The sequence below is a fragment of the Mchenga conophoros genome, linkage group LG14 (genome assembly GCF_057382185.1).
Source record: "Mchenga conophoros isolate Kocher_MC1m ecotype Shallow Benthic linkage group LG14, M_conophoros_male_GT1.1, whole genome shotgun sequence".
Taxonomy (NCBI): domain Eukaryota; kingdom Metazoa; phylum Chordata; class Actinopteri; order Cichliformes; family Cichlidae; genus Mchenga; species Mchenga conophoros.
The window spans coordinates 29,671,435-29,685,091 of record NC_140539.1 but is presented as its reverse complement, the minus strand read 5'-3'; the positions used below and the strand labels follow the sequence as shown (position 1 = coordinate 29,685,091).

The following is a 13,657-nucleotide window of genomic DNA, read 5'->3' as shown; positions in this document are numbered from 1 at the left end:
GTTCTTCTGAACAGAGGTCTGATATTGTTCCTGGGATCTGCTGGAGTTTCCCATTCTCACATACATTAATCACATAATTTCAGTTTCTGTGAGACACCTGCACAACTCTTCTGAGTTTCCTCAGTATCCACTCTTTTTTGCAGTGCATTTTCTCTGGTTTATTGGAGACTGAATTTGCTCCATGACTCTACAAGGACACTCCCGATAAAGCAGGTGCAAGCGACAGAGCAGCCCTTATAGAACTACACCATGTGACCTTGTCAAATAATGGAGTGAATTTTTTTTTTATACTTCTTTGCTACATTTATGAAGATGATTTTAACTTGTCATTAAACAGTTTTATGAAGTTGTTATAGACATTATATACTAAGGTATGAAATAATCAAGTAATTATTTTGGGGGGAACTTTGTTGTACTTCCCTATCTAATTGCACTTCACGGATATTTGTTAGAAAAACTTTATGGTGTAAAACATTAAACCTTAAGTATGAAAATATCTCAAATTATATATTTCAGTATTCAAAAAGAATTGCTTAACATAGTAATATATTTAAGATAAAAAATACATAAATCAGTGGTAAAATAGCTCATATATATTTCTATAATGTCCATTCCACATTACTAATACCTGCAAATAAGTGAACAAACCAATCCTAAAAATATTTGCATAAATCTATCCATGTATTTATCGTTATATAAACTCAACTTTTCCTGTGTCCGTTTAGAAGCACATTAGATGGTGCAAAGGAATGTATAGCCAGTACTGAAATAAATACTAATACTAGATGTGACTCTTAAATTTAAGTCGGAGTTTTACTTGCTTTTGATCAGTTTGTGCAATCTGAATTCCCTTGAAGTATTTAATTACAACAACAGAGCTGATTGATCTGTTTTCCTATGTTTGCACCTGATTTTAATGCAGCACACAAACCTGTTTTAGAGCGTGGGGCGTAGCGTGGCACCAGGGTATGTAGCCGCTAAACTGGTGGAACTAAGTCTTCACCACCACGCCTATACAAGCAGAAAGGGGAGTGAGTGGGTCAGCGCTCAGAGCACAGAAACTTAGCTGGCTTCAAACACACCATTTATTTTCAGGATAAAACACAATCTGAACCCCAAATACAAGCTAAAATCCCCGTATACAATAAAAAATAGTGTTTACAACCCGCTAAAAACCCTGCCGGCAGGAATGATTAAACGCTAAAAATACAAAGCTAAATGAATGTTTTTCCCTATACTAAAAACTCCCCCCAGGGTCCTAATTCTCCCAGTCCAGCAACACACGGGCAAATTCTCCTGAGCTGAGAGAGACAGGAGAGGAACTCCTCTTCCGGGATGTGGACTCTCGACAGCAGAAGACCAGGGAGGAGGCTCCTATCTCCACCTGACTGTGCGCAATCGTGCAGTCCAGCTACTCTCCACCTCCTCGCACGGCCTCCCTCGTAGCTCCGCCCTGAAACAACAGACACGGGCCAGCAACGTTGTCAGCGCAGCCGCTGTTACCCTTCCCCGGCAAAGCTACTCCTAGCGCCCAACAGTGGGAAAGCGATACTCACAGATGCAGGCAGAGGCGTACCCCTGCCCTACTGTGGATTTCACGCGTCGCCTCCCACGGTCGCTATTCTGTCCGTCGGGACTGGATCGCCGGGTTATGCTGGCCGATCGCCGAATGTCTCGTGGCGCCCCACAGTCAGGCCGGAGGTCCTTCTGTTCATATGCTGGCTTGCACACGTTTTGTTTTCCAGCTCTCCACTTTTCGTGTGTCTCTCTCTTTTTTTGTCTCTGCGCTTACCATCTCCCTTAAGTCAGTTTGGTGGCTGATAGGCCACCTCGGGGAACGCCCCCACCTCACAGGTGTCTAAAATTGTCCGCTTAATCCACAGTGGAATAATAAAAAAACATATTGTTCAATCAACACTAAACACACACTATAAATATAGAGATAAAATCATGCAATAGGAATATCAATAAACAAACATGCAATATCACTATTACAATAAAATCATGCAAATAAAATCGACACCCTGTACCAACACAGTCTGATCCAAAACAAAATATAAAAAACACAATTTTCCACTGTGTGACATCCCCCCACATTTTACCTGTGACAGTCCCTGTCACCCTAATCAAGCGACCTGTAACGGGCGGGTGGCTGACCAAAATTAGGCCTCATCGAGCGCCGTACCTCTGACAACTCTCCCGGCTGCTGGGCTGGAGCGCTGGGCACAAAACCATAAAATGGAGGCTCAACTAGCACCTCTCCCTCAAGGCTGACTTCTTGCCCCTCTGAGTGGTAGTCTGCTGCAGGGGTAACGCACAACTTCAGTGCATTCCGATGGAGGACCTTCTCCCCCCCCCCTTTCTCCGGACGCACCCTATATACTACACCGGTATTGCCAACTTCTTCCACTACCACATACGGCTCTGAGCTCCAACCTGGGTGCAACTTGCCTTGTCCCTGCCTATTCCTGTCCCTTATCCAAACTCTCTCACCTGGCACCAACGGCAGGGCCCGCGCACTTCGGTCATAAGCCCTCTTGTTTTGGGTGGCTGCTGCCCTCATCTTCTTCCTAGCCATCTCATAGGCAAAAGATAGTTTCTGGTGATGGTCCTTAACCCACCCTCCCAGGTTGTGGCATGGGGAATCCCGCTCAACACCTAGGTTCAAATCCACTGGCTGCCTCAAATGCCGCCCAAACATCAGGTACGACGGCGCATACCCTGTGGCACTATGGACAGTATTATTGTATGCTTGTAAGAGCTCTGGGAGGTATTCTGGCCACCTCTGTTGTCTCTCTGACTCTAAGGACCGAAGCATGTGCAGCAACGTCTGGTTCATCCTCTCAACCCCACCATTTCCAGCCGGATGGTATGGGGTGGTCTTGCTTTTTGTAATGCCATAGCACTTACACAGCTGGTACATCAGGGCAGACTCAAAACTACCACCTCTATCTGAGTGTAGCCTGGTCGGGCAACCGAAGGTCTGAATCACGTGAGCCCAAAGAGCATGCACCGCAGTCTGAGCAGTCTGGTCTTTGGTAGGAACTGCCCAGGCGTACCGTGTGAAAAGATCAGTCATAACCAGAATATTCTGGTACCTGTCTGTGGGCCTCCCCAATGTAAGAAAGTCCAGGGCCACAACCTCAAGGGGATAGGACACAATAACGGGATGCAAGGGGGCTCTAGGCCTATTTCTATCTCGTAGGCCACACGCAGCGCACCCTAGCTGGAATTCGCGCACCTCCTCTTCCATGCTGGGCCAATAAAAGAAGCGACGTATCCTGGACAGTGTCTTTTCCGCTCCCGCATGCGCCGCTGCCTCGTGATACTTCTCCCACACCTCCTTGTGTCTCTCTGCAGGACATAGGATCTGAAGGTACATTTCGTTAGTGTTAGGGTCCCTTACCTCTCTGCACAGCGTACCCTCGCAAACCTGCAGCCTTCTCCATTGCCGTAATAACTTCTGTACAGGGCTAGGCAGGGATCTCCTCGTTGGTGCATCAGGCGGGATTCCCTGTTCCACATGCTCCCTCAGGATGCGCAGATCCATGTCCTTTTCTTGAGCCTCCTTCCAGTCATTCATCTGTGGCACCAGCCCCTGTGGCTCCCGACGTGGAGCACTCGTGATGTTTATGTAAGCTGTGTGACAGTCTGTGGGAAATCTAGAGAGAGCATCAGCATTAGCATTCTCTTTTCCAGCCCTGTACTTAACCTCGAAGTCAAAGGATGCCAGCTGTGCCACCCAGCGTTGCTCTGTTGCCCCAAGTCTAGCATTCTGTAAGTGGGCCACAGGATTGTTGTCGGTATACACGACAAACTTGGCACCTGTCAAGTAATCCTTGAACTTCTCAGTAATGGCCCATTTTAGAGCTAAAAGTTCCAGTTTGAAGGAGCTATAGTTTTTGTCATTTCGTTCGGTGGGGTGTAAGCTCCTGCTGGCATATGCAATCACCCGTTCCTTGCCATCTTGCACCTGAGCTAACACAGCACCTAAGCCTTGATTGCTGGCATCAGTATAAAGTGCAAAGGGCTCCAGGAAATCTGCATAAGCCAGAATAGGGGGCTCGGTCAGAGCACATTTCAAGCTGTCAAAGGCTTCCTGACATTCAGCAGACCACTGGATCTGCATGCTTGACCTGCTAGAAGTTCCCACGAGCAGAGCATTTAAAGGTCGAGCCAACCTAGCAAACCCTGGGACAAATCGCCTGTAATAACCTGCCAGGCCAAGGAAGGCTCTGACCTGCCGGGTGGTAGAGGGAACAGGCCAGTTCTGGACAGCTTGGATTTTCTCAGGGTCCGGTCTTACCCCTTGTCGGTCGACAAGATGCCCCAGGAACTTCACCTGACGGTGGAACAGCTTACATTTGTCCAGCCTCAGCTTCAGACCATGTTGCCACAGCTTCTGCAGGACATTCTCCAATTGCTGTAAATGAGTAGAGAAGTCAGGTGAGTAGATTATTATATCATCCAGATATACCAAAACCGATTCAGAAAGGTGGCTACTTAGACACCGCTGCATCAGGCGCTGGAAGGTGGCAGGGGCATTACAGAGTCCAAAAGGCATGCGATCAAACTCAAACAAACCCAGAGGAGTGGTAAATGCAGTTTTCTCCCGATCCTTAGGATCCATTTCCACTTGCCAGTATCCACTGGCAAGATCCAGTGTGGAAAACCACTCAGCTCTGGTCAGACATGTTAAAGTCTCTTCAATTCGGGGGAGCGGGAACGCATCTTTATGAGTTACTGCGTTTAATTTTCTGTAGTCTACACAAAATCGCCAACTGCCATCCTTTTTCCTCACCAACACAATGGGGGCTGCCCAGGGACTGCTACTCTCCCGAATGACACCTTTTTTCAGCATATCTGCTAGAAGTATCTTAATCTCTTTGTACATCAGTGGTGGTAAAGGACGATATTTTTGTTTAATGGGTGGTGTATCACCTGTGTGGATCTGGTGTTGGACCAAATCAGTTCTTCCGTAATCCTCCTCATTTACAGCAAACACCTTTCGCCACCTCTGCAGCAGGGTCTGGAGCTCGACCTTCTGCTGGGGGGTCAAGTCTATGCCGTTAAGCAGTTGACTCACCTCCTCTTCAGGGATCGCAGGCTCTTCGGGCCCAGCTGCTTCAACTACGCCCACCTCGATCACACCATCGGATCCCATTGTCAGGCTAAGATCACTGTCCATCTCCACGTCCGACTCCTCCACCTGATACAACTGGCCCATTTTCTGGTAGCGTCCTATAGTCACTTCGTATGGATTAGGGTTACAGACCCGGATCGGGAGCCTCCCTCCTTTGACTACTGACAGGGTTCGAGCTACCCCCCAGGGTCCAGCATCAGGTAAGGCTTCCACTAGTGCCAAGCGTTCTGTCCCACCCTTACCTTTACACGTCTGGCCCCAGACCACCATTTCACAGTTCGGGGGCACCGTGACTCCTCTGCGGCTAGCAGGTCGAACATAGCCTAGAAAGCCATCAGTCTTGGTGGTAGCAGTCTGTTGACAGACGGCAAACGCCTCTTTCCATGCTCTGCGGGACTTCAGCTTTTGAGGATGAAAAGCAGACTTGCCCTTGGCAAAAACATCATTCCAGCATGCACTAATAACATTCATACCAATAATTAAAGGGTGCGTGGAACAGTCATTTCTCACAACCACAACCCCTTTTTCTGGTATCTCCACCCCTTCTACCTCAAAATCCATAACCGCATAGCCTGAGTATGGTATCTCAAGTCCATTGGCTGCCTTTAAGGCGAACAACAGGGGTGTGTCAGTTTTATTCACTTCAGGGAAATGGAGATCCATTACCTGCTGTTGCACTAGTGTAACCTGAGAGCCTGTGTCTAATAATCCCGTCCAGCAACACACGGGCAAATTCTCCTGAGCTGAGAGAGACAGGAGAGGAACTCCTCTTCCGGGATGTGGACTCTCGACAGCAGAAGACCAGGGAGGAGGCTCCTATCTCCACCTGACTGTGCGCAATCGTGCAGTCCAGCTACTCTCCACCTCCTCGCACGGCCTCCCTCGTAGCTCCGCCCTGAAACAACAGACACGGGCCAGCAACGTTGTCAGCGCAGCCGCTGTTACCCTTCCCCGGCAAAGCTACTCCTAGCGCCCAACAGTGGGAAAGCGATACTCACAGATGCAGGCAGAGGCGTACCCCTGCCCTACTGTGGATTTCACGCGTCGCCTCCCACGGTCGCTATTCTGTCCGTCGGGACTGGATCGCCGGGTTATGCTGGCCGATCGCCGAATGTCTCGTGGCGCCCCACAGTCAGGCCGGAGGTCCTTCTGTTCATATGCTGGCTTGCACACGTTTTGTTTTCCAGCTCTCCACTTTTCGTGTGTCTCTCTCTTTTTTTGTCTCTGCGCTTACCATCTCCCTTAAGTCAGTTTGGTGGCTGATAGGCCACCTCGGGGAACGCCCCCACCTCACAGGTGTCTAAAATTGTCCGCTTAATCCACAGTGGAATAATAAAAAAACATATTGTTCAATCAACACTAAACACACACTATAAATATAGAGATAAAATCATGCAATAGGAATATCAATAAACAAACATGCAATATCACTATTACAATAAAATCATGCAAATAAAATCGACACCCTGTACCAACACAGTCTGATCCAAAACAAAATATAAAAAACACAATTTTCCACTGTGTGACAGGTACACTCAGGAGGAGGAGGAATTCTGCTGTGCCAATGTGCTGCAGCCTCGGTGTCAGTTATGTTTGAGATGTTTATATAAATGCTTTATATCACAGGACACTCGTCACTCACGCTCTTTATACTTGTGATTCTTTCCTTGTTCTTTCGTGCGTGTCTGAACACCGGCGTCCGGGCTGTGATGGAGCGCTGGCGGGGCAGAGTGGCTTTGGTGACCGGAGCCTCGGTCGGGATTGGGGCGGCTATAGCTGTAGAGCTGGCACGGCTCGGAATGAAAGTGGTGGGCTGCGCCAGGGACGTCGGAAAAATACAGGTTTGCAGTTTCTGCGGGGAGTAATTTAATGTAAAGTGACTCTGTCACGAAGTATTGGTTGATATCTAATGCTATGAGGATCATTTTTCAGCAGAGTTAGATGTATTTTTCTCATAAACCTATGTGTTGATTGTGCAATTCACAGTTTGTGTCACACCTCAAAACCACAGAAATGGAAATGTCTTTGGCAGGCATCACTGCATAATCATGTGCCTGCTGTATAGTATACTCTTTGTGAGCTGTTCACAAAGAGCCTCAAGCAAAAATTTATTTGTATTGCACTGCTGCACGTAAGTATTTGAACACTTGGAAATCAGCAAGAATTCTGAATGGTGACCTCATTCATCCTGTCCCCTTAGCAGAAAAGCATGATGTTTCCACCCCCAAATCTTCACAGTAGGGATGGTGTTCTTGGGATGCAACTCATCCTTCTTTTTCCTCTGCAAGTGAAGTTTAGACCAAAAAGTTCTATTTTGGTCTCATCTGACCACATGACTTTCTCCCACACCACCTCTGGATCATCCAGATCGTCACTGTCAAACTTCAGACGGGCCTGGACATGTGATGACTTGAGCAGGGTAACCTTCCGTGCAATGCATGATTTGAGACCACGTGTTCTACTGACAGTGACCTCTAAAACTGTGGTCCCAGCTCTCTTCATTACATTAACCAGCTCCTCCTGTGTAGTTGAGGGCTGATTCCTCACCTTTCTTATCATCAGTGATACCCCATGAAGTGAGATCTTGTATGGAGGCCCAGTCCAAGGGAGACAGTCGTCTTTAGCCTCTTCCGTTTTCTAACAATTGCTGCTTGGCAATTGCCCCGTAGCCCTTTCCTGCCTTGTGGAGGTCCACAATTTTATCTCTGATTTCTTTTGACAGCTCTGTGGTCTTGCCCATGGAGGCAGTTGGAGTCTGACTGGCTGTAGGGTGGACAGGTGTCTTTAAAAAGCTCAGACAGGTACTACTAATTTAGATTAATAAGTGGAGTAGACGTGGACTTTTTAAAGGCATAGTAACAGGTCTTTGAGAGCCAGAATTCTTGCTTCTTTGAAAATCATACAATGTGATTTCCTGAATTGTGTTTTAAATGCTGTATCTCACGGAGGGAATGCACCTACAATGTGAATATCAGACCACTCCATGATTTCTAAGTGGGAGAACTTGCAAAATCGCAGAGTTTTCAAATACTTATGTTCCTCACTGTAAATGTTTAAATGGTAGATTGAAACACAGAGCAAACACACAAAGGGAATCCTGAAGTTTGTCATCTTTTCAGACAGAATATGACGGCAGCTTTATGTTAAAACGGCATTTGTGCAGCTTTTTTTTCCCTTTAAGACTTTGGTTAATGATTCTTCAGTTGACTTCAATCTGTAAACTTAGAGGTGATATGCAAAGTGAAAACTTAAATCTACTTATTTACACTAAGTTTATATAAATCTAAATTGTGAACGATTTTTACATACATTAAACACACATGGGATTCTGAAGTCTGTTTTTGTTTCCTGCTTGGTTTCAGAAACTGGCAGCAGAGTGTCAGAGTGCCGGCCACTCTGGTGTTCTGGTGCCTTTCAAGTGTGATTTGACCAACGAAGAGGAGATTCTGTCCATGTTTGCAGCGATCAAAGAGCAGCACAGAGGCGTGGACGTGTGCATCAACAACGCCGGCTTGGCTCACCCAGAGCCGCTGCTAAGTGGCAAAACCAGCGGCTGGAAGAACATGATGGATGTAAGAGCTCAGTGTTATCTCCTGGATTGGTCTGCAGCGATGTTTGTGATTTCTTTCAAAGTAACATCAAGGGTGTCCCAGCAGAACAATACATTAAAATAATAAATGTAACCTATCAGTGCTTTTAATGTTGCACCTGAGTAAGAATTAACACTGTGGGTTAATTTACACTTGTGCACAAGAAGAAATGATTAAATGTAAAGTTTTTTTTCTTCTTCTCGGTCTCTTGCAGGTGAACGTTTTTGGGTTGAGTATCTGCGCACGTGAAGCATATCAGTCAATGAAAGAGAGACATGTTGACGATGGGCACATCATAAACATAAACAGGTGCATTTTTATTTGCTGATGTACAATGACGAGCCCGCATGTCGCATACACTGTTGGTTTCATCTACACATAGTTATAATACAACATTCCTGCTACATTAACAATGATAGAAAAACTTACTGTTACGGTTTTAGAATCTTGAAGAGATGCATCCAAATGCAGGATGCAGAGAGGCAGAGGGCAGGAACCAAAGATGCCTCATTTATTCTTAGCCAGCACACAGTCCATAAGAAAAAGTGTCAGGGATAAGAGCTGAGCTAAATCAGAAAAAAGTGATTTAGTTAATCTGTTGATTTATTAAATGATAACTATACCTGAGAAATATGAAAGAAAGCAAAATCTAAGCTGATGATAAAATCACAGAAAACCAAACAGGAATTATGGCTAGAAAATGAAACCCTGAAGGACCAACAACAGAACAGTAAACAGCCAAGAGAATCCAAAAACCTCTTGGCCCACATGGAACACACAGAAAAAATGTCTGCGCTGGAAAAGGTGCACAGCTCAGGAATTATCATTATCAAATCATCAAAACAAAATGATTGTTACAGACCTGATACAGCTCTGTGGTGGGCCACAGATTTTCTTGAATCAATCAGACATGGCTTTAAAGGAATAACTTAAAGATCAATACATGTTGTTTAATGCCCATCTGTGTAAAAGCTAACAAATTGCCTGCTGTTTTAGTGTATGTGGACATCATGTGATTCCCCTTGCTGATGCACATTTCTACACCGCCACCAAGTTTGCTGTAACCGCTCTGACTGAGGGCTTAAGGCAGGAGCTCCGTGCAGAAAACACCCATATCCGAGCCACAGTAAGGCTTTAAAACATTGTAACCAGCTCCAAGGCTGCCTTTACCACCAATATAAGCTTCTATGACACACATGCACAATGCTTCCTGAAGTTCTTTTCAGTATCTACTCTTTTGCAGAGCATTTCTCCCAGCTTAGTGAAGACTGAATTTCCTTTGCGGCTCTATAGCAACAATCCAGATATAAAAGCCAGAGCTTTCTCTGCATATAAGGTAAGATTATTATTTCGGCAGTTCATGTACTATTTAGATGATTACTCGGATTAAAAAAAATAATATTTTCATTTCTCTTGCAGCCTTTGGAAGCAAAAGACGTTGTCAACGCTGTTATATACGTGCTCGGTGCCCCTCCTCATGTTCTGGTTTGTGATTTACTGTTGTTTTCATTTTCTTTTAATTGTGACTTATTTAACTTTTTTTGTTTTCTTGTATTATGTGGTGTTATAAAAAGGTAACATTAACATAACTTTTCTTTCAGATTGGAGAGGTTCAGATGTTAGCAACAGAGCAGAAGTCTTAGAGTTGCACCACGAGACGCTCCTGAATTAATAAGACCAATTCTTCTCCTTTATGAAACTGACGACCAGCATTGGGTGTAACATGCTGCTGTAATCAGATTACGGTACATTTTTCAGTAATACAACACAGTTGTAACAATTATAGCACTACTGGCCTTTTAAAGGTTCTTCCAATCATCTGGAGGATGGCCAAATAGAAAGAAAAAACTGTTAATCATGTCTTGCTGTTGCTCTATAACCAGCTGATTTTAGTTCGTGTGTAAGCAGCAGGAAAATTGTAAAATGGGAATCAACTTCTGAGGAGTAAAAATAAGGACATTACTTGTATTTCTTGTTTTGCATGAATTGACAAGAGCACAATGGTAAAAGCACAAACTGCATCCATGATGGAAGCAACTGCATTATACAACTAACTCAACATTAGCTCTTTGCAAATATCTGCACACACACCATGCAAACACAAGGCTAGTTAAAAGCCCAGAGAGATATTAAAGCTGAGTATATGCTAACCCCTGCCCAGCAGCCAGAGCCTCATCTTAAACATCTAACAAATGCAGTGATGAGGTTGGAGGTTCCATTTCTACCCACTCTACCTGTTTCTACAGTGTAATCACAGTGGCAGTCTTTTTTTAAACAGTGTTAGAGCTGGTTTTCAGCGTTTAGAATTAAACGCTAAAAGAAATGCGTATCCACGTAAGTTAGGGATTTGTGTCAGTGTGTGGGGCTATAGCTTAAGGTCATGTTGTTCTTGCTAATTATATGATAGTGTACTTCAGGGAATCTTACAGAGTAGCATCTCACAGGTAATGTGAGTAATGACTGAAACACAGGGGACAGTTTATGATCTGGTCCTTATATAACTTTATGATGTTTGTTCTGAATAATTTCACTAACTTATCTAATAAAATGGTGTTCAAGGAAACTTTGTTGCACTCTGTTATTTTTTTTATTAGAAAATTATGTATCTACATAATTATTATGTATTATTTAAAGGAAATTAAATTTATACATTGTATGGCACAGAAAGGGCTGAAAAATAGCTGAAATATTTGGATACCGTTAATGAATAACATACTACTAATACATGTGAAAGTAAATGTAAAAAGTCCTGAGAATGTTAATGTTATGTTATGTTATTTAAACATATTGAATTTCCCAGAACACACAAACTGAGTGAAGTGACAGAAATGTCTATGTGGCGGCCACAGTAAGAGCTGTTTGAATTCAAAGGGGCGTTCCTCCTTTGGCATTTGATCCATGGCATCCTTTATGAAACGAGAGAAGATAAAGCCATCAACACTCGTTCATGAAAATGATCAACATAATTAACTGCTGTAATAAAATATAAATTTTGTTAAAGTGTTGCCTGAAAAACAATCACCAGCCACTTTATTAGATACAGCTTGCTATTACAAAGTTGGACCCCTTTTGCCTTCAGATCGGCTTAAACTCTAAATGGCAGAGTCAACAAGGTGCTGGAAACACTCCTACTAAGATTTTGGTCACACAGTTGCTGCAGATTTTTTAGATGCACATCCGTAATGTGAATCTTTTAAGTTCCCACATCCCGTTGGATTGAAATCTGGTGACTCTGGACTTCATTTGAGTGCAGCGAAGTCAAAACAGAAAATTACCAGGACATTTTCTGTTTTTCTACGTAATTCTTTTTTACAGCGTGGTTTAAATATTAATTCGATTTTATATTTGTTTTTATACTCTGTCACACTCTGCTGACATTTGTGAGCTACTAGACCTTAATGAGCGATTTCTTTAACATATCACTGACCCCATCTAGGAAGCATAATCTGTTGTGAATCCATTTAATCCGCTTTTGTGCACATGACAGTAACCATGGTGCCCTGAAGAGATGGCAACAACAAGACAACCCCTGTAAATGAAATGGTTTTGCAAACAGTTTTACCAGAGGCCATTGCTCTCTTCTGATCCCTCCTGGATGATTTTTCTCTAGTTTTGCTTTTTGCTTGTGTATTTGTCACTGTTGGGAGCATGAGACAGCAAATCCTGTCCATTCAGGTTAGACAGATTTAGCCCAGCTCCCTCAGGTTGCTGCACCCATACATGCACAGTCTCAACAGTGTTATAGAGAATATCTTTGCTGTTCTGCTAATTTAGCAGTACCATGATAAATGGTATGCATGGGCATGACTGACTGTGTTGTTTTACAAAAAAATAAAAAGGAAAGTACGAATCTTAATCTTCAGTGTCAAAGAGCAGATCAATTATATCTTTGTCAGCTAAAGTCAGCTAAAGTAATCTGAATAACTGATATCTGACATGTCCAGTTTATATATGAAGAAACCTTTTCTTCTTAAAGTCAGAATAGATTGGTGTCCCAAGCAATAGAAATGCCTTATAAACCAGTATTGACCACATGAAGAATCTGGCAGTAAACACAACCCTGATGAAATAACATAAGTTCAATAAGTAACGATCATTTAAATAATAAGATAAGTTAAGATAACCTTTATTAGTCCCACACGTGGGAAATTTGTTTTGTCACAGCAGGAAGTGGACAGTGCAAAAGTTATGAGGCAAAAATTAGAATACAATAAGAATAAATACAGTACACAACTGTACAGAATAGAATAAAATAAAATACTATATACAGTAGAATAAAATAAAATAAATATACAATAAGATAAAAATAGAATACAAATACAAATACTATATACAACTGAGTAAAAATACAACGATGACAGAAAGGATTATTGCACTTAGTATTATTGCATATGTATGGATGTGTGTGCTTGATCAGTTAAAGTCTTTATTATGGAGTCTGACAGCAGTGGGGAGGAAAGACCTGCGAAATCTCTCCGTCCCACACCATGGGTGCCGCAGTCTCCCACTGAAGGAGCTGCTCAGTGCTGTCACAGTCTGCTGCATGGGGTGGGAGATGTTGTCCAACAGGGATGACAGCTTAGCCGCCGTTCTCCTGTCACTCACCACCTCCACTGGGTCCAGAGGGCATCCTAGAACAGAGCTGGCCCTTCGGATCACCCTGTTCAGTCTCTTCCTGTCCCCAGCAGAGATGCTGCCGCCCCAGCAGACCACGCCATAAAAGATAGCAGAAGCCACAACAGAGTCATAGAATTTCTTCAGGAGTGGGCCCTCCACTCCAAACGACCTGAGTCTCCGCAGCAGGTACAGCCTGCTCTGCCCTTTCCTGTAGAGGGCGTCTGAGTTATGAGTCCAGTCCAGTCTATTGTTCAGATGAACACCAAGGTACCTGTAGCTGTCCACAGCCTCAATGTCCATACCTTGG

General features: G+C 44.0%; 1 protein-coding gene across 1 annotated transcript; it reads left to right on the top strand.

Annotated features, from left to right (window-relative positions):
• Window positions 1-6,823: 6,823 nt before the first annotated feature.
• LOC146560033 (dehydrogenase/reductase SDR family member 11-like) lies at window positions 6,824-11,296 on the top strand. Its single transcript, XM_085243861.1, has 7 exons — window positions 6,824-6,984; window positions 8,506-8,715; window positions 8,948-9,042; window positions 9,730-9,859; window positions 9,977-10,069; window positions 10,153-10,218; window positions 10,335-11,296. The coding sequence occupies exons 1-7, from the start codon at window positions 6,853-6,855 to the stop codon at window positions 10,374-10,376; spliced, it is 768 nt and encodes a 255-aa protein (XP_085099987.1). The 5' UTR covers window positions 6,824-6,852; the 3' UTR covers window positions 10,377-11,296.
• Window positions 11,297-13,657: the final 2,361 nt, after the last annotated feature.

Coding starts and splice junctions, on each gene's coding strand:
- LOC146560033 (XM_085243861.1), top strand. CDS start 6,853: ATGGAGCGCTGGCGGGGCAGAGTGGCTTTGGTGACCGGAGCCTCGGTC. Junction 6,985..8,505: donor GGGACGTCGGAAAAATACAG/GTTTGCAGTTTC, acceptor GCTTGGTTTCAG/AAACTGGCAGCAGAGTGTCA. Junction 9,043..9,729: donor CACATCATAAACATAAACAG/GTGCATTTTTAT, acceptor CTGCTGTTTTAG/TGTATGTGGACATCATGTGA.